The sequence below is a fragment of the Physella acuta genome, unplaced genomic scaffold (genome assembly GCF_028476545.2).
Source record: "Physella acuta isolate Inbredline_101_S28 unplaced genomic scaffold, ASM2847654v3 ptg000264l, whole genome shotgun sequence".
Lineage (NCBI taxonomy): Eukaryota > Metazoa > Mollusca > Gastropoda > Physidae > Physella > Physella acuta.
This window is the reverse complement of record NW_026731783.1, coordinates 2,119,180-2,141,939: the sequence shown is the minus strand read 5'-3', so window position 1 is coordinate 2,141,939 and position 22,760 is coordinate 2,119,180. Positions and strand designations below refer to the sequence as shown.

Here is a 22,760-nt window from a genome sequence, read left to right as displayed (position 1 = left end):
CATATATACAGACGTCGTCTCAACAGTGAGAACTAAAACAAACTTAGTCCGAATGGTTTACTTTTTTAAAATCGATAGATAAATAAATAAATAATCCCATGACAAACTTAGACATATATTCATCACTGAGACGGCCTTGAAACTAGACCAGCGCAACTAGACACCTTACGCTAGACCCTTGAGACTAGACCCTGAGACTAGACCTTGAGACTAGACCCTGAGACTTAACCCTCTAGACTAGACCCTTGAGTAAAGTCCCGAGACTAGATATCTAAACAAACCTTAAAGCAATTGTCGACGCTAACTCACCTTATGGAATGTTAAGAAAAAAAAATCCCAACACAAAATAGACACCCACCAATGTACGTAAACCACACATCCAAGTATAAATTAGCCACACAGCTGTGTGCCTAACCTACGCATCCAGGTATAAACTAGCCACACGGCCGTTTACCCAAAACACTCAACATAACTTTTAAAACACCGAGTGAATAAATAGCTTGTTTGATTTGTTATGGTGAACTTGTTAAAAATGAAATTCGTACCGAAAACCATTTTTCTGCGCTCCGTCTAAATCTGACTTACTTAACCACAACCAAGTACGACTGAGCGTCCGGAAATCGTGTCTAAATCTGACACACTTCACTACTATCTCATACAATCACGTCTAAATCATCCGGAAATCTCGTCTAAATCTGACACTTATACTTCACTATAACCTCACACCATTGAACGCCAAACACCAGAATAAAGCGTACATCTTGTTACCCCCCTTCCGATTTTGTAATACCATCACCGAAAAAAAACAACCAGACAAACAAAAAACCAACTAGCAAATCAAGTTAGTCTGCACAAGATAATATCACTCGCTCTTGCAATTTTATACGTTTCACAACCAACACAGAAGAAGAAAAAACGGAACACTTAAAACCGGCACATTTTTCCCGTGTTTAGAATAAACGAGTCAATACAAAAACATCCTCCACATGTCGCCACTTGTAAGGTTGTAGGTCTCCATGGTGTCCGTGCTTTATGTTGGAGTTCACTAGCCCGCTGGGTGAGACGTCTAGACAAGATATTGCACTCGGCATACACATACAGATCTCTATCGTATTATTTCAAGCTGTTTTCACATCGTTGAAATGTACATTGTTTTAAAAATACATCGGATAACCTCCTATACAAATGACCCCAGTTTTTATTATGTAAGATAGAACGTATATATATATATATATATATATATATATATATATATATATATATATATATATATATATATATATATATATATATATATATATATATATATATATATATATATATATATATATATATATATATAAAACTGACAACAGCGACCAAGAGGTTAATGTTTTGGATGTGACACAATGCACACAATGCATCGTGCGGAGATATTCTTTCATGCATGACAGGAGAGTTAGAAAATAAACGTATTTAAAAGTTGTGTCGCTTTATCCAGGTTTAGAGACAGGTAAGCGTCGTACCCTTGAGTTCAGGTAGTTACCTATTCGGGCAGGTGTGTTTAGATATTGCAGGTGAGTTGTTCCTCTCATGCGTGCAGCGCTGGGGTTGAGCTTGATTTAAAGGCGCGGGTTGGGGAGGGAGGCTTAACTTGGGTTACTGACGGGATCTCTCCATTGCCGTGGTCGGTTTAATTGTCCGGTTAACACTAAGCCGGATAAATGTCGGATAAGAGGAAGCCGGTAAAATGCCGGGTATCACGAAACCGTCATATTTGCAGGTAGGTTTAATCCAGAAGAATGTTAGGTTAGCACAGAGCCAAGACAATTTCGATGAAACAAAGTGCCGGTTATCACGATGCCGGAAAATGCCGGTTAGCACGAAGCCGGTATTTCTCCAGCTAGAATTAATTAAGAAAAATATGTTAGGTTAGCACAAAACCTAAAATTTTCGATTAAACCAAATGCGGGTCAGCACATGAAATAAAAACAACAACCGGCAAAGTTCCGGGAAGCCGGTTATCTACACCTGGCTAGTGCTGGAGCTCTCCTCGACGTGGCAGTGCGACTCGGGGCCCGCAGACCTCCTGCAGAGACTCCGGCAGCGTGTCTTCAACTTCTGCACGGCCCGGTGCACCACGTCATCACTGCAGGCGATGAGGTGCGGGTACACGATGGTCTGGATGACGGAGATGGCCAGCGTGCAGGTGGAGATGTTGGTGTACGCGTGCGTGTTCATGCGGCTCAGCAGCCCTAGCGTGATCAGCAGGGGCGCCATGTTCAGGACGAATGTCAAGCACAGGAACAGCGTCAGCCGCGCCATTTTCTGACCCTCTGACTCTTCTTCACTCGGTTCGCTTTGAGCGCTCTCCAGCGTCGGCACCGAAGTGGGCTCGTCGGCGTCCTGTGACTCTTTGAAAGCTAGCGTTGTGGGCTTTTGGGCGTTGGAATTGGGGTGTTGTTGGAATGATTCTTTAGAACCGTGGAGGTCGTTGGCCGCTTCAGCATCGCCGTAGTTGGACTGCGTGTCCTCATTGGACACCATGATGACAGGAGGCGGGATGGACAGCCCGGCACTTCCGGGTTCCTTCAAAGCCGTATCCGGTTCTGACGTTTTTCCTTTCTCGTCCTTCTCGTCAAACTTCAGCGGCAACGGTTTCAGCGGAAGTAGCGGTTTAGGCGCTGAGTTCTTGGCGGAATCGGCGGCCGCTCTTTTAGTGAGGTCGATGTCAGACTGGAATGGCGCGTCTTTGAAGATCTTCGGGTTCTGGAGCTGCGCCTGGAGGGCGGAAATATCCACGGAAAATTTCCGGACGTAGTTGTACTGCTTGGCCTTGGAGATGGGGTCGGCTGGGGTGCTGGCGGTGCTGGAGTCGCTGATCTGGCAGATGGTGTGGCGTCGTCGGCCCAGGACCTGGGGGTGGAAGGGATAGTGGTCAGTTGATGGAGTGGTGGTCAGTTAATGGAGGGTGGTCAGTTATAGGAATAGTGGTCAGTTGATGGAGGGTGGTCAGTTGATGGAGTGGTGGTCAGTTGATGGAGTGGTGGTCAGTTGATGGAGTGGTGGTCTGTTGATGGAAGAGTGGTCAGTTGATGGAGTGGTGGTCAGTTGATGGAGTGGTGGTCAGTTAATGGAGGGTGGTCAGTTATAGGAATAGTGGTCAGTTGATGGAGGGTGGTCAGTTGATGGAGTGGTGGTCAGTTGATGGAGTGGTGGTCTGTTGATGGAAGAGTGGTCAGTTGATGGAGTGGTGGTCAGTTGATGGAGTGGTGGTCAGTTAATGGAGGGTGGTCAGTTGATGGAGGGTGGTCAGTTGATGGAGTGGTGGTCAGTTGATGGAGTGGTGGTCAGTTGATGGAGTGGTGGTCTGTTGATGGAAGAGTGGTCAGTTGATGGAGTGGTGGTCAGTTGATGGAAGAGTGGTCAGTTGATGGAAGAGTGGTCAGTTGATGGAGTGGTGGTCAGTTGATGGAGGGTTGATGGAAGAGTGGTCAGTTGATGGAAGAGTGGTCAGTTGATGGAAGAGTGGTCAGTTGATGGAGGGTTGATGGAAGAGTGGTCAGTTGATGGAAGAGTGGTCAGTTGATGGAAGAGTGGTCAGTTGATGGAAGAGTGGTCAGTTGATGGAAGAGTGGTCAGTTGGTGGAGGGTGGAAGGAATAGTGGTCAGTTGATGGAAGAGTTGTCAGTTGATGGAATAGTGGTCAGTTGATGGAAGAGTGGTCAGTTGATGGAAGAGTGGTCAGTTGATGGAAGAGTGGTCAGTTGATGGAGGGTTGATGGAAGAGTGGTCAGTTGATGGAAGAGTGGTCAGTTGATGGAAGAGTGGTCAGTTGATGGAAGAGTGGTCAGTTGGTGGAGGGTGGAAGGAATAGTGGTCAGTTGATGGAAGAGTTGTCAGTTGATGGAATAGTGGTCAGTTGATGGAAGAGTGGTCAGTTATAGGAATAGTGGTCAGTTATAGGAATAGTGGTCAGTTGATGGAATAGTGGTCAGCTATAGGAATAGTGGTCAGTTGATGGAATAGTGGTCAGTTGATGGAAGAGTGGTCAGTTGATGAAAGAGTTGAATGAATAGTAGTCAGTTGGAGAGTTTAAAGAAAAGTGAGATTAAGATTCTGGTCAGCTCAGTGTTAAAGGTATAGTGGGATTAAGATTTAAATTTGCTAATTTGAATGTTGAAGGAAAACTAGGATTACGTTGTTAGTGGCCACTTACAGTGCAAAAGTGTTACGGTATAACCTCACCTGTTATTATTACTGTATCATTAATTAACAGCTGTGCTCAATAGTTTTAAGTTTCACCACCGTTTGTGATGTTTTATCGACGCATTGTCACAGCTAACTTGCCTTGTATTTTACAGGTAGTTTGTTCTACTCACTAACGAACATGACCGATTTTTGACTATATTCCTACATTATGGACCATCTGTATCGTGCTACTACATTATATTATAAGTGACTAACACTGTATTACAATAGCCTTTGCGCGTTGATTCGCCCTTACATTCGACTAATGCAGTAAAATACAACTGACCCCTCTATGCGAGGCAGGCTCCCGCCTACTTATCTCAGATCGTGATGTATTTATATCCGCGACAGCTGTCGTTGACTGGTGCCTGATTACCTGCATTACACTGCTGATATGTAAGCGAGATGTAATCATATTCGTTCCCACCTTCACTGATATATGATAAAACAAGACTTGACTGGCTTGCGGCTGTATCCCACCTGAAACCCACCTTCTCCACACTACGCTTGAAACTCACCTCCGCCACTCTACGCTTGAAACCCACCTCCAACACACAACGCCTAAAATCCACCTCCGCTACATTACAAAATTTTGAACTGTAAAATCGGTTGAATTGTTGATTCTGCACTCGGGCGCCCTCTCAAAGTATTAGTTACCCATGCATGTAGTTGCGACTATTTTAGCACACTAGTAATATTAATATCTAACATAGGTGCAACTATATTCATTCCCACCTATTCGACACCAAACCTGCTTGCTCCCAACTCAACTGGGCCATATCGATACCAAACCTGCTCCCCACTCACCTGGGCCATATTGATACCAAGCCTGTTCCCAACTCACCTGGTTCATATCGATACCAAACCTGCTCCCCACTCACCTGGGCCATATTGATACCAAGCCTGTTCCCAACTCACCTGGTTCATATCGATACCAAACCTGTTCCCCACTCACCTGGGCCATATTGATACCAAGCCTGTTCCCCATCGGCTTGACCGGGCTGGGCAGCTCCGATATGGTGTTGGCGTCCTCGCCCTTGATGGACGCCGTGTCCGGGTCGCCGACGGTCAGCAGCTTGGGGGTGGACGGTGACGGCGTCCCGCTCTGGCTGTGCTCGAACCCGCCGTCGTTGTCTGCGCATGCGTTGGACTGGCTGATCAGGAACTCTGGAATGTTGAGCTTCATTTTCTTCTTCCGGAAGTGCGGCCGCCCGTCCTCCCAGTACAGGGTTTCTTTGATGAGGAGGAAGGCGGTGGCCGCGAGCATGATGGCAGCAAGCGTCGCCGAGAGGATGAGTAGCCCCAGGTAGGTGGCGTGCGCGTCGTCATTGTTGATGGCGTAGGTCAGCTCTAAGACTTCCGCGTGTTGCGCGCACATAGCGATAAACGCCCCGGTCAAACCCGCCGAGCACACGATGGCAAACAGGCATGTGAGCATTGGCCAGATTTTTCTAAAAAGCCGGCCAAATTTGTTTCTTAGCCGGACGATGCCTTCGATCGATAACAGCACGATGATGAGGCTGAGAGCGAGGATGAGGAAGATGTAGAGGGATGTTTTGATGGCGACGAAGCCTTTGCAAGGGTGGGTCCTCACGTAGTGGTACATGATGAGGTCGGTGATCTCCAGAGGTGTCCAGATAAAGTTGAGGCAGCAGCAGGCTAGGAAGAGGGTCAGCACCAGGGTGTAGCTGTACTTGTTGATGTTGCGCCGGGTGGTGATGGCGAGGATGACGGCCACACTGCTGCCGCCGCCGAACAGCATGGAGAGCACGTGCGCCGCCACCGACAGCACGACGGTGTACGCCTCCAGGCTGTGAGACTGGACGGCCGGCGGGCGGTATCCGGCGTGGCTCAGGTTGAACAGGGCGTTGTGATTGGCGTGATCCATCTTGGTGAACACGGTGCTACGCGGACATTAGCACGTATAGCGGTACAATTCTACACACATCACCTCGTATATCAGTATGATTAGTATATTAGTATAATTCTACATGAGCACTACCTCGTATATCACTCAGTAGAATTTTACCTATATACCTCCTCGAATCAATAGAATTCTACATACACACCTTCTCGTATATCAATAGAATTTCACAGCTTTACCCTGATATAACCACGTACATCAGTACACACTACCTCGTTTATAATTCTACATATACACTTCTTCGTATATCAATAAAATTTCACCACCTCGAAATATAATCTCAATAGAATTTCCCACTACTACACTGATATTACTACGTTTATCAGTAAAATTCTACATAGGCACCATCTCGTGTATTAGTAGAATTCTACATAACACCCACTCGTATATTAATAATTTTTCACGGTTCTAGAGAAACTTGCATTCGTATATTAATTGAATTTTTTTACAAACGTTACCTCGTATATCAATGGAATTTCACAATCCTACCTCAACATTACTTAGTGTGTCAATAGAATTCCATAAGAATGTTCATCAACTACAATCGTGTAATTATTGCTAAAATCATAATAATAAAGATTTATTCTATTTATTATAATCCATTTGTAATCCTAAATAGCACCTGATTCACACACTAACTATAACAAATCCCACATGAAAGCGGATGAGTCGTAAGCTCCGACCATGTCGTGGGTCAGACTCCGGGTTCCATGTGTGAAAGAAACACAGGTCACGCTTGAATGATTTTGAGCAAGAATATTTTTATCCCCCAACCCGCACGACACGTGTTGAAGCAGACGTTCAAGCACACGTGTGAGCGACGTGGGCGGGGACTTGCCAGTACCGCCACTGTGGTGAACACACAGACCTGTTGATGGGGGGGGGGGGGGTTGAACTTCCTGGTTGCTGCTCCCGTGTGTCACCTCTCCTACTCAACTTGGTTGTACAGCTATGTGTCACCTTGATAAAACTTTACAACCACGACTTTTTAGTGTGAACTATTGTCACCTTTTTATCCTTTTTTTGTCACAAAACAAATCTTGTTGGTATCACCATTTCACCTTTTCGTGTCACCTTGCTGTGTATCTTCCCCTTTGTTTTTTTTTAATTATATAATTCCTAGGCCTAGTCTGACAAATCCGATGGAAACCTGATATCACGTGACTCAGACTGTAGCCTCCAGCTGTGGAGGGTGGTGGTGGTGTGGGTGGGGGTGTGTGGCAGGATGACGTCACGTGTCCTCGCCCCTCAGCCCTGACATCTGGTTCCTGGTGCCACCGGTGGAATGTGTCAACATATCACGTGACCCTAACAGCTGGCGTCACCTGGAACAGAAGCAAGCGTCAGCCGTTATTACGTGTATGGGAGGGGGGGGGGGAAAGGGGCAGCACTTTTGCTTAATGCACGTCAGCTGTTAGTATGGAGGAATGGTGGGGGGGGGGGGCGCATGCACGTTAACTGTGGGTGTAAGCGGTGACTATTGTTTTATGCTCGTCAGCCATATACGGCTTCAGTATGGTCAATATGGTCAATGCCATATACAACATCAATGTTCGTCAATACCATATACAGCATTAATGTTGGTCAATATCATATACAGCATCATTGTAAATCAACACCCTGTACAACATCACTGTAAATCAACACCATAAAATACATCACTGAAATCAACACCCTATACAACATCACTACATCAAAACCCTATTATAAAACACAACTATAAATCAACACCCCATACACAACATCACTTTTGGTCAACACCACATAAATAACATCACTATACATCAACACCCTATACACCATTAGGACTGTCATAATGTCAAGACCCTCGATCACTAGACACCGATACCTTACAAATGGACCAACAAAACCTGACATGTACAAAACAAGACATGTTACACCGTCATATCCACACACCCACCCCTCCCTTTATATCCTAATCCCAGTCAGTATATATGATAGATGTCATACTTATGACATTAATTACATTCGACATGTATCAGCCTAAGTGCTATACAATGACAACCACTCCCGAATATTACCCCTATAAATAGAATTAATGTCACGTGATGTATATTTATAGGTAAAATCGAGTGCTTTATTTACCACCAGCTGTCGCCCCCCAGCGACACCTCACCTTTGTATATGTCCCCTTTATTAGAGTCATGTCATTGTTGGTATTTGTTGCAGTAGTATTGGTATATCTTTGTGTGTATGTGTGTTAAAAAGGATAAACGCCTTGATTTATAATCGAGACAGTTTGACAACGGCTTAACGCTGGGCATGATGTGCCTCGTTGATTATAAGCTGTCTTAAGCTTCAAAGTAGCTTACCTGTCTCACCCCCCCCCCACATTGATTATATGCCGTCTTGGTGACAGCTTAGCGCTGTACCTGCCTCCTATCTCCCGCCCCTCTTTGATTCTATTCTTCCCTGGGTGTGACGATAGTGTTACAATGTAGCCTATTCATTACATTCGTTTGACTCTGCGTTGGTTCACTGGTCTACAAAGCTTAATAATTGTAACTGTCAAGTCATTGATTTTATGATGTCCTAATCTTGACCATCTCATTGATTCTATGCTATCCTTAATCTTGACCACCTCATTGATTCTATGCTATCCTAATCTTGACCACCACATTGATTCTATGCTATCCTAATTTTGACCACCACATTGATTCTATGCTATCCTAATTTTGACCACCACATTGATTCTATGCTATCCTAATTTTGACCACCTCATTGATTCTATGCTATCCTAATTTTGACCACCACATTGATTCTATGCTATCCTAATTTTGACCACCTCATTGATTCTATGCTATCCTAATCTTGACCACCTCATTGAATCTATGCTATCCTTAATCTTGACCACCTCATTGAATCTATGCTATCCTTAATCTTGACCACCTCATTGAATCTATGCTATCCATAATCTTGACCACCTCATTGAATCTATGCTATCCATAATCTTGACCACCTCATTGAATCTATGCTATCCATAATCTTGACCACCTCATTGAATCTATGCTATCCTTAATCTTGACCACCTCATTGAATCTATGCTATCCTTAATCTTGACCACCTCATTGAATCTATGCTATCCTTAATCTTGACCACCTCATTGAATCTATGCTATCCTTAATCTTGACCACCTCATTGAATCTATGCTATCCTTAATCTTGACCACCACATTGATTCTATGCTATCCTAATTTTGACCACCACATTGATTCTATGCTATCCTAATTTTGACCACCACACTGATTCTATGCTATCCTAATTTTGACCACCACATTGATTCTATGCTATCCTAATTTTGACCACCACACTGATTCTATGCTATCCTAATTTTGACCACCTCATTGATTCTATGCTATCCTAATTTTGACCACCACATTGATTCTATGCTATCCTAATTTTGACCACCTCATTGATTCTATGCTATCCTAATCTTGACCACCTCATTGATTCTATGCTATCCTAATCTTGACCACCTCATTGATTCTATGCTATCCTAATCTTGACCACCTCATTGATTCTATCCTAATCTTGACCATTGTTTTGATTTTACACCTCTTGATTTCACTAACTAGACATATTACGTATACCTTAACCCGGTCGTGTATTTATGAGAGATTAAAAATGACACCAGGAAAACTCTACTTCGGTTGGATTAAGTGGATTAGATTAAGCTAGAACGTCTCTTTAAATAATAATAAAAAAAGAAAACCCGGTATGATTTTTTTGTGAGTGACTGGTAAACGTCGTTGCTAATGCTATCACATTCCCATTGACCATGCTGTCTTATTATTTCCTTATAAGTATATTCCTTTTGTGTTTATAAATCTTAAACACATTTTAAACAAACAAAATACAAACATGATTCGCGAGCAACGCAACAAAAACAATGTGATGTATGGTAACATTGTAGCGCAACCATCTGTTTAAACTTAAATATGTTAGATCTATAGGCAGACTAAATCAAACCCAAATAATTTAAAACACATAATTTTAAAGCATCTTGTTTTATAGGTTTAATTCCATGTTAACAAATATTTTAATCTTGTGCATGCAGAGTTGGTATGACGCTTGAAACATACAGACAAATCTGCATTGTAAACTTATGTAACAATTACATTTCCTATGTACTCGGAATTAAAAAAAAAAATTAAAATGCCCCGTTTACTATTGTGCTGTGTGGGATGTGGAGGGCCGGGGGTTAGAAAATGAAACTCACAGGTGGGTGGATTACAAGAATAGCTAAAAGTGTGTATTTATATTCAAATTTAGTATTTAGACTGTTTCCTCCAGTTGAGGGAGGGGGGGGGTGATCGTGCGCTATGGAGTTGGGAAAGGGGCGGGGATTTGGAGATGTGTCTAAAACCCCCTCACACACTTCGTGTGATAGATCATGTCTAAATCCACCATCATTCGGCTCAGTACACAATTTACAACACAGTCCTAATCAAACTTCTACGCAAAGTTTTAAATTAATTATCAAAGAATAAATTGACCTCACCACGGCATGTAAATCCACAGAGAAAAAAAAAATCACTTCACAAATAAAACATTCTCATTATATTAGCGTCGTAAAAAAATATCCGTTCCAACCTAAGTCAGGATATAGTCCACTGGCTTGTAATTCCTGAACCTGAGAAATATAGAAGAAATTCTTGTTCTACATCTTGGCTTGAAGACATAAGGCTGGCTAAGACACCTTTCCTGGAAAGGTGATTGGAAAAATAAATGATGGGGAAAAATTGTGTAAGGTTGGAAAACACGGCGGCGGCAGGCGAGGCGACGTCGCACGCTGGTTGATGGCGTCGCGAGGTGGGGCGGGGCGGGCAGCGGGTGATGAGGGGGGCAGGAACCGTTTTGCTCGCGTGGTTCGTCGCGCGAAGTGGGGGGTGGGGGTGGGACACAAGCCGGCACGTGCATGTTAGGGGGACTTATGGCAAGAAAAATGTCGGGATTTGTTTGATTGCTGGTGGGGTGGGGGAGGGGGAAGAAGGGAAAAAAAAGGAGGGGGTAGGGTTGGTGAGAAACTTACTGCAAGAAAAATGTCCGGATTTGTTTGATTTGGGTGGGGGTGGGGAAGGATAAAAAGGGACGGGGGGGGGGGGGGGGGGGAGGGGTTACTGCAAAAGAAAGCCATGAGTTCTGGGGGTGGGAGGTCTATCTTACAACGCGACGTGTTCACTTCAATGAAATAAATCTAGTGATTCATACATTGCTCATCAGCATTATACCAGGACACATTTTGACTGAGACAGTTATTGACTGAGATATCTAAGACAGTTTTTGACTGAGATAACTGAGACAACTGAGACAATTTTTGACTGAGACAGTTTTTGACTGAGACAGTTTTTGACTGAGACAGTTTTTGACTGAGACAGTTTTTGACTGAGACAGTTTTGGACTGAGATATCTAAGACAGTTTTTGACCGAGACAGTTTTTGACTGAGACAGTTTTTGACTGAGACAGTTTTTGACTGAGACAGTTTTTGACTGAGACAGTTTTTGACTGAGACAGTTTTTGACTGATATCTGAGACAGTTTTTGACTGATATCTAAGACAGTTTTGACTAATATCTGAGGCAGTTTTTGGCTGAGATAACTGAGACAACTGAGACAGTTTTTGACTGAGACAGTTTTTGACTGATATCTGAGACAGTTTTTGACTGATATCTAAGACAGTTTTGACTAATATCTGAGGCAGTTTTTGGCTGAGATAACTGAGACAACTGAGACAGTTTTTGACTGAGACAGTTTTTGACTGAGACAGTTTTTGACTGAGACAGTTTTTGACTAAGACAGTTTTTGACTGAGGCAGTTTTTGACTGAGATTGACTATGACAGACGAGACTATGGAAACTGATCCTGTCGTCTGCGTTCCCAGTCACTCTTGAATGGCACGGTGGGTTTTAGAACAGAGTTTTAGATGAGTGGGTTTTTTGCTAAACCGAAAAAAATCTCTAGTACGAACCCTCGAGCAGATGAGGCTCGTTAGCTGGGGACAACCACTCTTCTAGGAGAGACAACTCCAAAATCAAACTACTGCTGCCTTGTAGTTTGTTCTTGGAAGCAAATCCAAAAAAGAAAAGCAGGCTGAAATCGGAGTCAATGACCTCAATGGCGCATAACCAGTTGATCGTATACTTAATTGTGTTGGAGGGAATCCCTTCCAACACTAAAATTAAGAACGAAGAAGAAGAAGAATGTATTTGATCCCTTCGGAAGTCTTCGCCAGTCTGTCCGGGAGCGCCATTTTGTCGACAACTTTCTGATTAGTCAAAGTTGAAATCCGTCGAAAAACTTGGAGGCGTCCACTTCATTGTCAAACTATTCTAGTTTCTGTAGCGTGTAACCCCATAAGGACAATATTGTAGCTATAAAATGATAATATTCCCTTTAGGGTGTCGCTAGATGGACATTTAGCGGGAATTTCTTTATTTCTGGGAATTCCCACAACGCGAGACGGTCGTAATTCTCGGATAACAAGGGACAAAATACGGTGAAAATTTTTAGCTTTTTCTGATGATAGTCAGTTATAGTCAGACATGGATAGCTCTTGGCATACCGAGGGTGTGGGGTTGGGTATTGATTGAAAAAAAAAGCAACTGAAACACGTAAATGATTGGTAGATTGAAAAAAGACATTCGTTCGGGCAGGTTTGAACTATGGGTGCTTACTCAGTATTTCACCTTTTTTCTTTCATTTTTACCTGATAAACCCTACACAGATTCAGGGATATAGACTTAGACAAAAAGACATACGGACGAAATATAGATGTGGCTAATATAAACTTAGTCAAAATAAAGACTCAGCCAATTTAATCATAGCCCATGCAGACCTAGTCTATATATAGACAACAACAAAAATAGACAAAAATAGACCAAGCCAAAACAAGATGTAGCTGAGTATATAGACCTTGCAAACTAGACCCAGTCTTAAGTTACTCACCTAGTCTGTATAGATATAAGCAATTTACACCGAACCAATACACACATTGCCAATTGCCTCTCTTTCAAAGTAAAAACCAAGCAAGCTTATAAACCCTTACAGACCTACCTATTCAGCATGTACGTAACATACCTGCGTTGTCCTAATCACCTAATGCAATACCTAGATTTACCTTCGTGAACATAGTTTTCTGTTTATCATTTTAGGACTGTCCGATTGAAATTAAACATATTTTATTGTTTAGGACTGCCCTCCTGGAACCAAATATATTGTGTTTGTCACTTTACCACTGCCCTACCATACATCTTTTAGTCACCATAGGTCTAACCTATCAGAATCCAGCATTTTGTGCCACTCTAGGTCTGACCTAACAGAATCACATTTAGCCCTAATGACATTTAGCTTCACCAAAAGTCTGCCTGTGTGTGAGTTCCCTACCAAACAAACCAGCCCAGTGACGATTGGACTACGAGCACGACTAATGTGACGGGACACTCGTGTTGTAGAGGACTAGCAAGGCGTTTTTGTACCCGTTCACAGTGTCGGTGGCTCATTAAAGATAGAGAGGGACGGGTGTCTGTCTGATGGAGGGCGTTTACTGACACGTAGGGTTGTAGGCTGACTGTGTTAAACCCACCTGTTGAATCAACGTTATGTTGAACCAATGTTTAACTATCATGTTAAACGGACATCATTGGTTACACCGACATCGCTTTGAACAACCATCAACTTAAATCATCATGTTAAACGTAGCGCTTAATAAACCAGCAGCATAATACAAGTTCATTGTGTTGAACCAACATCAGGGTAACTTGATTTCACATTAAATCATCACGCTAAACTACAATGTCGTCCATTCATCTTGTTAAACCAACATCGTCTAGAACTACTTCATCATGTAAAACAACTATCACATTAAACCATCCTGTTAAACTACCATGAAGTTGAACCACCCAATTGAACCAACAGATCATGTTAAACTACCATCAGGTTGAACCATCAGGTTGAACCACCATCGTGCTAACCATATCGCTGGTACCCCCCCCCCCCTCCCCCCTATGGTGTAGACGGCCCGACAGTTTGGAGCGGGGCTGGGCTGGACTAATGACTAACGTCTTGACAAGAAAATTAACGTCCTCCATCATCCCCCACCCTCCCTCCCCACACCGTAGACCTTGACATTGATCCCCTCGGGTCTGATAGACCCTCGGGTTCTCAGACACATGCAGGGGTGGCACTGGGATAAGGGATAGCCCAAGTGGTTTTTGTATGTTGTATCCAAGGGTAAGCTTGATATCATGTTTTATCCTAGGGATAGGCCAAGTAGCACGTCTTACCCTGTGTTATGTTTTATGCCAGGACTAAAATAAGTGGCACTGATGTTTTTTTACCGTTGCCTTGCACTGGTTCCCAACTAACAATGCGCCGTGAACACCATTGGTATTCACTCACTTAAGCCTGTGTCCTGGTTCCCTGCTAAAAACGGCCGTGAACACCATTTGAGAATCACTGCCTTATCAATGGGCCATGACTACCATTTGAGAATCACTGCCCTATCAATGGGCCATGACTACCATTTGAGAATCACTGCCCTATCAATGGGCCATGACCACCATTTGAGAATCACTGCCCTATCAATGGGCCATGACCACCATTTGAGAATCACTGCCCTATCAATGGGCCATGACCACCATTTGAGAAGCACTGCCCTATCAATGAGCCATGACCACCATTTGAGAAGCACTACCCTATCAATGGGCCCTGAACACCATTTGAGAATCAATGGCCTATCAATGGGCCCTGAACATCATTTGAGAATCACTGCCCTATCAATGGGCCATGACTACCATTTGAGAATCACTGCCCTATCAATGGGCCATGAACACCATTTGAGAAGCACTGCCCTATCATTGACCACCAGTTGAGAAGCACTGCCCTATCGACCACCAGTTGAGAACCACCGCCCTATCAATGACCACCAGTTGAGAAGCACTGCCCTAAGCCTTGTCCTAGTTCCCAACACAACGAGCCATGACCACCATTTGAGAAGCACTGCCCTATCAATGACCACCATTTGAGAACCACCGCCCTATCAATGACCACCAGTTGAGAAGCACTGCCCTAAGCCTTGTCCTAGTTCCCAACACAACGAGCCATGACCACCATTTGAGAATCACTGCCCTATCAATGAGCCATGACCACCATTTGAGAAGCACTGCCCTATCATTAACCACCAGTTGAGAACCACCGCCCTATCAATGACCACCATTTGAGAACCACCGCCCTATCAATGATCACCAGTTGAGAACCACCGCCCTATCAATGACCACCATACGAGAAGCACTGCCCTAAGCCTATGACCGTCTCCGTCCAGCCTATAACTCAATAACGTGATGGTATTTGGCCCAGCCAACCTCGAGGGCTCTCGATACGATATTCAGCGCCATCTGCACGCAAGGGGAGCTAACAACATCTCTAAGACGGGGCTGGGGGTAATTGATGAAATGGTTAATTGAGGTATCGGATCTACGGGCTGTGCTAATTAAGTTGGCTCCTGTACTGGTAGAGTGGATGGGTGGAGAGTTGGCTCCTGTATTGGTAGAGTGGATGAGTGGAGAGTTGGCTCCTGTATTGGTAGAGTGGATGGGTGGATAGTTGGCTCCTGTACTGGGTGGAGAGTTGGCTCCTGTACTGGGTGGAGACTTGGCTCCTGTATTGGTAGAGTGGCTGGGTGGATAGTTGGCTCCTGTACTGGGTGGAGAGTTGGCTCCTGTCTTGGGTGGAGAGTTGGCTCTTGTACTAGGTGGAGAGTTGGCTCCTGTACTAGGTGGAGAGTTGGCTCATGTATTGGGTGGAGAGTTGGCTCCTGTACTAGGTGAAGAGTTGGCTCCTGTCTTGGGTGGAGAGTTGGCTCCTGTACTAGGTGGAGAGTTGGCTCCTGTCAGAGTTGGCTCCTGACAGAGTTGGCTCCGACTGTACAGCCACTGTAGACGTAGTCCGATTCTACCATTGCTGACCGTAGCAAGACTCGACTACTGCTGACCGTAGTCAGACTTGACTACTGCTGACCGTAGTCAGACTCGACTACTGCTGACCGTAGCAAGACTCGACTACTGCTGACCACTGGTCAAGCCCAGCGGAAGTTGTCTGGGCCAGACAGCCCGGTCGTTTACCCCTAATCTACACCGGAACCTGGCCTGATGGACGCAGAAAGTCCCGGAAATAAGACCAGGAGTTTTATTTAGGCGGCGTGTGTTGGCCGCGAGGTCAGAATCGAGGAACACTTGATCTGGTGGGGGTGGGGGAGGCAGGGGGAGTCGGGGGTGGATAATAGAATGGGAGAGATTTGATTGGCTAATTGGCAGGAAATGAAATGGTGTTAGCATTGTCTGTTTTATTTCTATGATTCGACACCATCAAAGTGGCTATGTATGGCACTGATAGTATTTGACGAGTTTTCCTTACGTTTTAGTGGATTTTTTTTTTTGAACGGACTTAAATGTGGCATCACAAAATACAATATGGTCTGATGAAGTTAGTTTTTGAGGTTCAGGTTGATTTATTAATTCCGAGTTAAAACCTTCGTAATCAAGGGGTCCTTGGTGTAGGCGTTTAGTTCCTCTGCCCGCATGATGCACCTTACACCCAACCCGTTAGTGTGTCGTCAGAAATATGATCAGTCCTCGCTACGCCAATGCAGCATATGCTGTTACAGCATACCTTATTATATGTCTGTTAGCCGGGCATGCCCCACCCCCGCCTACCTGTGGTACAACCGTCTCAGTAACCTTACATGAAATCCTCAGCTTTACCTAAATGCTACTTTACAGGACACAAAAACTCATTTATCCTGTACGTTTTAACAGTTTCGTTCTCAAAACTCTCACTCTGTTGCTACACAATTTGCTACTCATTATTTCATTTTTTTTAAATTAATTTTTTTTTTTACGAAGTGTGATTTCTTCAATTATGGAAACAAAATTTAAATGTATTTAGCTCCCTTTTCCCCCATATAATTTCTTCGTTCTTAATGTGTCTACATGTGCTTACCATACAACTAGAGGCCTACATCGCAGATGGCATGCACACTCGTCTTAAAGCACGCCATACACGTTCTGACTCAGTGGGGCACTTTTTGGCCAGAGCCTAGACGGGTTGATACCAAGGGCCAGTCTCGTAAAAGATGTTCGGTATTTTCAGGGACCACAAGATCTTGTATCACTGGATGTAAACGTTTAGTTAGGAAACATGGGTTATGGTATTGTTAATCTCCTAATTCTTAATACATTTTCAGTTGTCAAAAGCCAATTATGAATCTGTTTCCTTATCAATCTTTGTATATCTGTATACCTTTACTTACCTTAGTGCCCTATCTTGACCGTCGTTCCTTCACTATCTTTGTTTTTCGGCACCATTTCCCTGACTTTCCATTTTTTATCACCCATTCCCTTTATCATTTTCTCGTTTCGACTATCCATTCCCTTTATTATTTTGTCGTTTCGACCATCCATTCCCTTTATCATTTTGTCGTTTCGACCATCCATTCCCTTTATCATTTTGATGTTTCGACCATCCATTCCCTTTATCATTTTGTCGTTTCGACCATCCATTCCCTTTATCTTTTGTCTTTCCGATCGAGAATTCCCCCTTTTTGTTAATGTCTTTTTGATTATCCATTCCCTTTACCTTTTTGTTTTTCGAACATCCATTCCCTTTATAGTTTTGTCTTTTCGATCATCAATTCGCTCTGTTTATTTTGTTCATCGACCCCCCCCCCCCCCCCCCATCGTCCCCTCCCTCTATCCTCCCAACCTCTTCTCTCTATCGTTAACGTGTTCCTTTTACTTTGACGACATCACGGGGCTAGTAGTGCCATTTTATTTTTACTGCGTGTATGTGTATGTGTGTGTGTGTGGGGGGGGGGGGGGGGGGAAGACATCACACTTTAATTCGTACAGATTGGGCTTTTATTTGTCTGTGGCAAACTTAGTGGCGTCTTGCTTGGTGCCTTCTACTCGCGTTAAGGCTGGAATGACTCTACTTGTCAAGTTTTGGAGTGACTCTATTTGTCAAGTTTAGAAGTGACTGTGCTTGTCAAGTATTGGAGTGACTCTACTTGTCAAGTTTAGTAGAGACTCTACTTGTCATGTTTTGGAGTGACTCTACTTGTCAAGTTTTGAACTGACTCTACTTGTCAAGTTTTGAACTGACTCTACTTGTCAAGTTTTGAAATTACTCTACTTGTCATGATTTGTAGTGACTTGCCGCTTAACACTTGTCTGGCAGAGGTCGAAGGATATTATCTGGGACAACGATTCACCTCGAGGCTACGAATGTAATAACCTTGGGGTGGGGGTGGGGGCAGAGGAGAGATAATTAAGTAGATATTGCTAATAGTGTAACGGATGACGACGGGAGTGGGAGAGACGTGGTGTTAGAATTGTGTATGTATCTGTCAGATAAATAGATCATTGCTTTCCTTATTTTTCTCGGTTGTTATTGACTATTTTTTTTATCTTGTTTGTGTACTTATCCGGTAAAGCAATTTCCGCTTACCATCGTGTTTCTGACATGTGGACCAAACGACGATCTAGCGAATGTCCAGCTGGTGGTTAACTGTCATAGTTGATGCGTGGGCCGTCCTCGAATGTTTTAAAATGTCGATCTGACCTGTGTTTGAGATCACCATTTAACTGGTACTTGTCAGTGATGTAAAGAGTATACATCGTTACATTTTATACACATACCTCATGTTTCTCTCATCGTTACATTTTATACAAATACCTCATGTTTCTCTCATCGTTACATTTTATACACATACCTCATGTTTCTCTCATCGTTACATTTTATACACATACCTCATGTTTCTCTCATCGTTACATTTATACACATACCTCATGCTTCTCTCATCGTTACATTTTATACACATACCTCATCTTTCTCTCATCGTTACATTTTATACACATACCTTATGTTTCTCTCATCGTTACATTTTATACACATACCTCATGTTTCTCTCATCGTTACATTTTATACACATACCTCATGTTTCTCTCATCGTTACATTTTATACACATACCTCATGTTTCTCTCATCGTTACATTTTATACACATACCTCATGTTTCTCTCATCGTAACATTTTATACACATACCTCATGTTTCTCTCATCGTTACATTTTATACACATACCTCATGTTTCTCTCATCGTTACATTTTATACACATACCTCATGTTTCTCTCATCGTAACATTTTATACACATACCTTATGTTTCATCGTTATATTTTATACACAGCAGACGGGTAGTTTAACTGTTTGTTTTAACGCCCTAACCTTTGCTTAACCATACGTATTATACGGAATTTAACCCTAGACATGACCTTAACCCTTACTTTAACCCTAACCCTAGCCCTAACCCTAGACATGACCTTAACCCTTACTTAACCCTAGCCCTAACCCTAGACATAACCTTAACATTTACATTAACCCTAACCCTAGCCCTAGACATGACCTTAACCCTTACTTTAACCCTAGCCCTAACCGTAGTTACCTTACCACAGAGATCCAACAAAAAAAAACATCCCAAAAATAATAAACATAAGGTACTTCCGGCATTTTTTAAAACGATCATTATGTCGTAGACCCTACCAATGAAATAACGACTTTCTTTTCTTTATACCGTTACTGATGGACCTAACTGTATTGTTTTTATTTTATTCATCTTTCTTCTACTCGCGCTGTACTTTAGTGTTGTGTTCTCCACGCGATTTGGTGTCCTTGCTGTGAAATAGGGTTCCATTTTATCTGGAGCCCTGCGTGTCACTTGTTGGATTACCCAAGGACTGCCACACACACCCACACAGCCACACGCACACGAATATGGGAACCTAATCCACTGCCACACACACCCACACAGCCACACGCACACGAATATGGGAACCTAATCCACTGCCACACACACCCACACAGCCACACGCACACGAATATGGGAACCTAATCCACTGGCACACACACCCACACAGCCACACGCACACGAATATGGGAACCTAATCCACTGGCACACACACCCACACAGCCACACGCACACGAATATGGGAACCTAATCCACTGGAGACTGATGCCATTAAGCACGTCTGCTACCAAATCAACGCTCGTCATACAATGTGGGGGGGGGGGGGGGGGGGGCGTTGATAAAAGTGTTGGGGGGAGCGGATTGAAGAAATGAGGGAGGGTTAGTAAAATAAGGAAGTGGAGGTACTAATTGAGACGTGTGAGAGGGAGAGAGAGAGAGAGAGAGAGAGAAAAGGAAGTGTATTTGCTAAAAAAAAATTGGTAATTGTGAAAGGGAGAGACTGAGAGAGTGAGAGAGACATTAGGATAGAGAGAGAGAGAGGGATAGAAAAAGAAAGTGCAGGGACTAACGGAGAAGTGTGAAAGGGAGAGACAGAGCGAGTGAGAGACGGAGAGAGAGAGCGAGATAGACACATAAAGAGAGATGGAGACAGATTGAGAGAGCGAGAGAGACACATAAAGAGAGATAGAGACAGAGTGAGAGAGAAAACAATGGCGGACATCGTCTCTGTGTTGTGGTAGCCGGCTCATGTTACTAATGGGCGCCGTAGGACGTTCTGCTGGGGCTATTTCCAGGCAAGGAGCTGGAGGCTTCTGAGATTTTTTTTTTTTCTCTTTCTCTCTCCCTGTTTCGTGGGTCGGATGTGACCGGTGCTAATGTGGTGCTGGGGGGATTGTGGGAATGGTTTCTCTCTAAAGGTGAAGGTCGGGTCAGTAGACGTGAGGAAAAACACAAAGTAGGCCTTAAAATATAAAAAAATGGGGCTCTTGAGCAAAAAAATGTAACCATTAATGAGATCCTTAAAAACATCTCATTCTTGCTACTACCTCGTAATTTTATTTTTTATTTTTTAATTTTTAATTTTTTTTTTTTTTTTGGTGGAGTCGTTTTACGAAGCTAAAATACTTTTATGCGATGAAATAACATTTTTTGTGTGAATTTTTCCACCCATGTCAAAAGTAGTCTATTGCTGTCCCAGGTAACAGGTAATAATCTTATGTTAGGGACAGGTGAGATTAAGGAAGATTTGATCACCACACTTTCTAAACGTATGGCAAGCTGCAGTATGTTATGGCAAGTTGTAGTATGTTATGGCAAGTTGCAGTATGTTATGGCAAGTTGCAGTATGTTATGGCAAGTTGCAGTATGTTATGGCAAGTTGTAGTATGTTATGGCAAGTTGTAGTATGTGATGGCAAGTTGTAGTATGTGATAGAAAATTGTAGTATGTTATGGCAAGTTGTAGTATGTTATGGCAAGTTGTAGTATGTTATGGCAAGTTGTAGTATGTGATGGCAAGTTGTAGTATGTGATAGAAAGTTGTAGTATGTTATGGCAAGTTGTAGTATGTTATGGCAAGTTGTAGTATGTTATGGCAAGTTACAGTATGTTATGGCAAGTTGCAGTATGTTATGGCAAGTTGCTGTATGTTATGGCAAGTTGCTGTATGTTATGGGAAGTTGCAGTATGTTATGGCAAGTTGCTGTATGTTATGGCAAGTTGCTGTATGTTATGGCAAGTTGCTGTATGTTATGGCAAGTTGCAGTATGTTATGGCAAGTTGCTGTATGTTATGGCAAGTTGCTGTATGTTATGGCAAGTTGCAGTATGTTATGGCAAGTTGCAGTATGTTATGGCAAGTTGCAGTATGTTATGGCAAGTTGCAGTATCTTATGGCAAGTTGCTGTATGTAATGGCAAGTTGCAGTATGTTATGGCAAGTTGCAGTATGTTATGGCAAGTTGCTGTATGATATGGCAAGTTGCTGTATGTAATGGCAAGTTGCAGTATGTTATGGCAAGTTGCAGTATGTTATGGCAAGTTGCTGTATGTTATGGCAAGTTGCTGTATGTTATGGCAAGTTGCAGTATGTTATGGCAAGTTGCTGTATGTTATGGCAAGTTGCTGTATGTTATGGCAAGTTGCAGTATGTTATGGCAAGTTGCTGTATGTTATGGCAAGTTGCAGTATGTTATGGCAAGTTGCAGTATGTTATGGCAAGTTGCAGTATGTTATGGCAAGTTGCAGTATGTTATGGCAAGTTGCCGTATGTTATGGCAAGTTGCAGTATATTATGGCAAGTTGCTGTATGATATGGCAAGTTGCAGTATGTTATGATATTGCAAGTTGTAGTATGATATGCCAAGTTGCGGTATGTTATGACAAGTTGCTGTATGATATGCCAAGTTGCTGTATGTTATGGCAAGTTGCTGTATGATATGCCAAGTTGCTGTATGTTATGGCCGTGTTAATAACATAAGGCAAGTTGCTGTATGTTATGGCAAGTTGCAGTATTTATGTGATGTTGACGGAAGTTTAAGGCCGATTAAAAACCACTTTATTAACGTAGGTGATGTTTTAGCTCGTCATACTTGAACCAGATATTCCCATCAGTCTCGTTCTATGCTAGCTGTCAAACATCGACGTCGCATTCTATGCTAGCTGCCATACAGCTGTCTCGTTATTTGCTTGCTATACTACATATGTCTGATTCTATGCTAGCTGACATACAGCTGTCTTGTTCAATGCTTGTTGTCTTACAGCTCTCATTCTATGCTAGCTGACATACAGC

At 43.1% G+C, this 22,760-nt stretch overlaps 2 protein-coding genes across 2 annotated transcripts in view; one reads left to right on the top strand and one right to left on the bottom strand.

Moving 5' to 3' along the window:
* The window catches only part of LOC131939031 (arginine--tRNA ligase, cytoplasmic), a 183,873-nt gene that overhangs the window by 75,648 nt on the left and 85,465 nt on the right, over positions 1-22,760 (top strand). The gene's annotated exons all lie outside the window — the stretch shown is intronic.
* On the bottom strand, positions 1,426-6,230 carry LOC131939039 (uncharacterized). The gene is made up of 2 exons (XM_059297287.1): positions 5,186-6,230; positions 1,426-2,895 (listed from the first exon to the last, which is right to left on the bottom strand). The coding sequence occupies exons 1-2, from the start codon at positions 6,116-6,118 to the stop codon at positions 2,005-2,007; spliced, it is 1,824 nt and encodes a 607-aa protein (XP_059153270.1). The 5' UTR covers positions 6,119-6,230; the 3' UTR covers positions 1,426-2,004.

Excerpts from the sequence above, each read along its gene's own strand:
- LOC131939039 (XM_059297287.1), bottom strand. The coding sequence starts at position 6,118 with ATGGATCACGCCAATCACAACGCCCTGTTCAACCTGAGCCACGCCGGA. Across the intron at positions 2,896-5,185 it reads TTGGTATCAATATGGCCCAG|GTCCTGGGCCGACGACGCCA; the intron begins GTGAGTGGGGAA and ends TTCCACCCCCAG.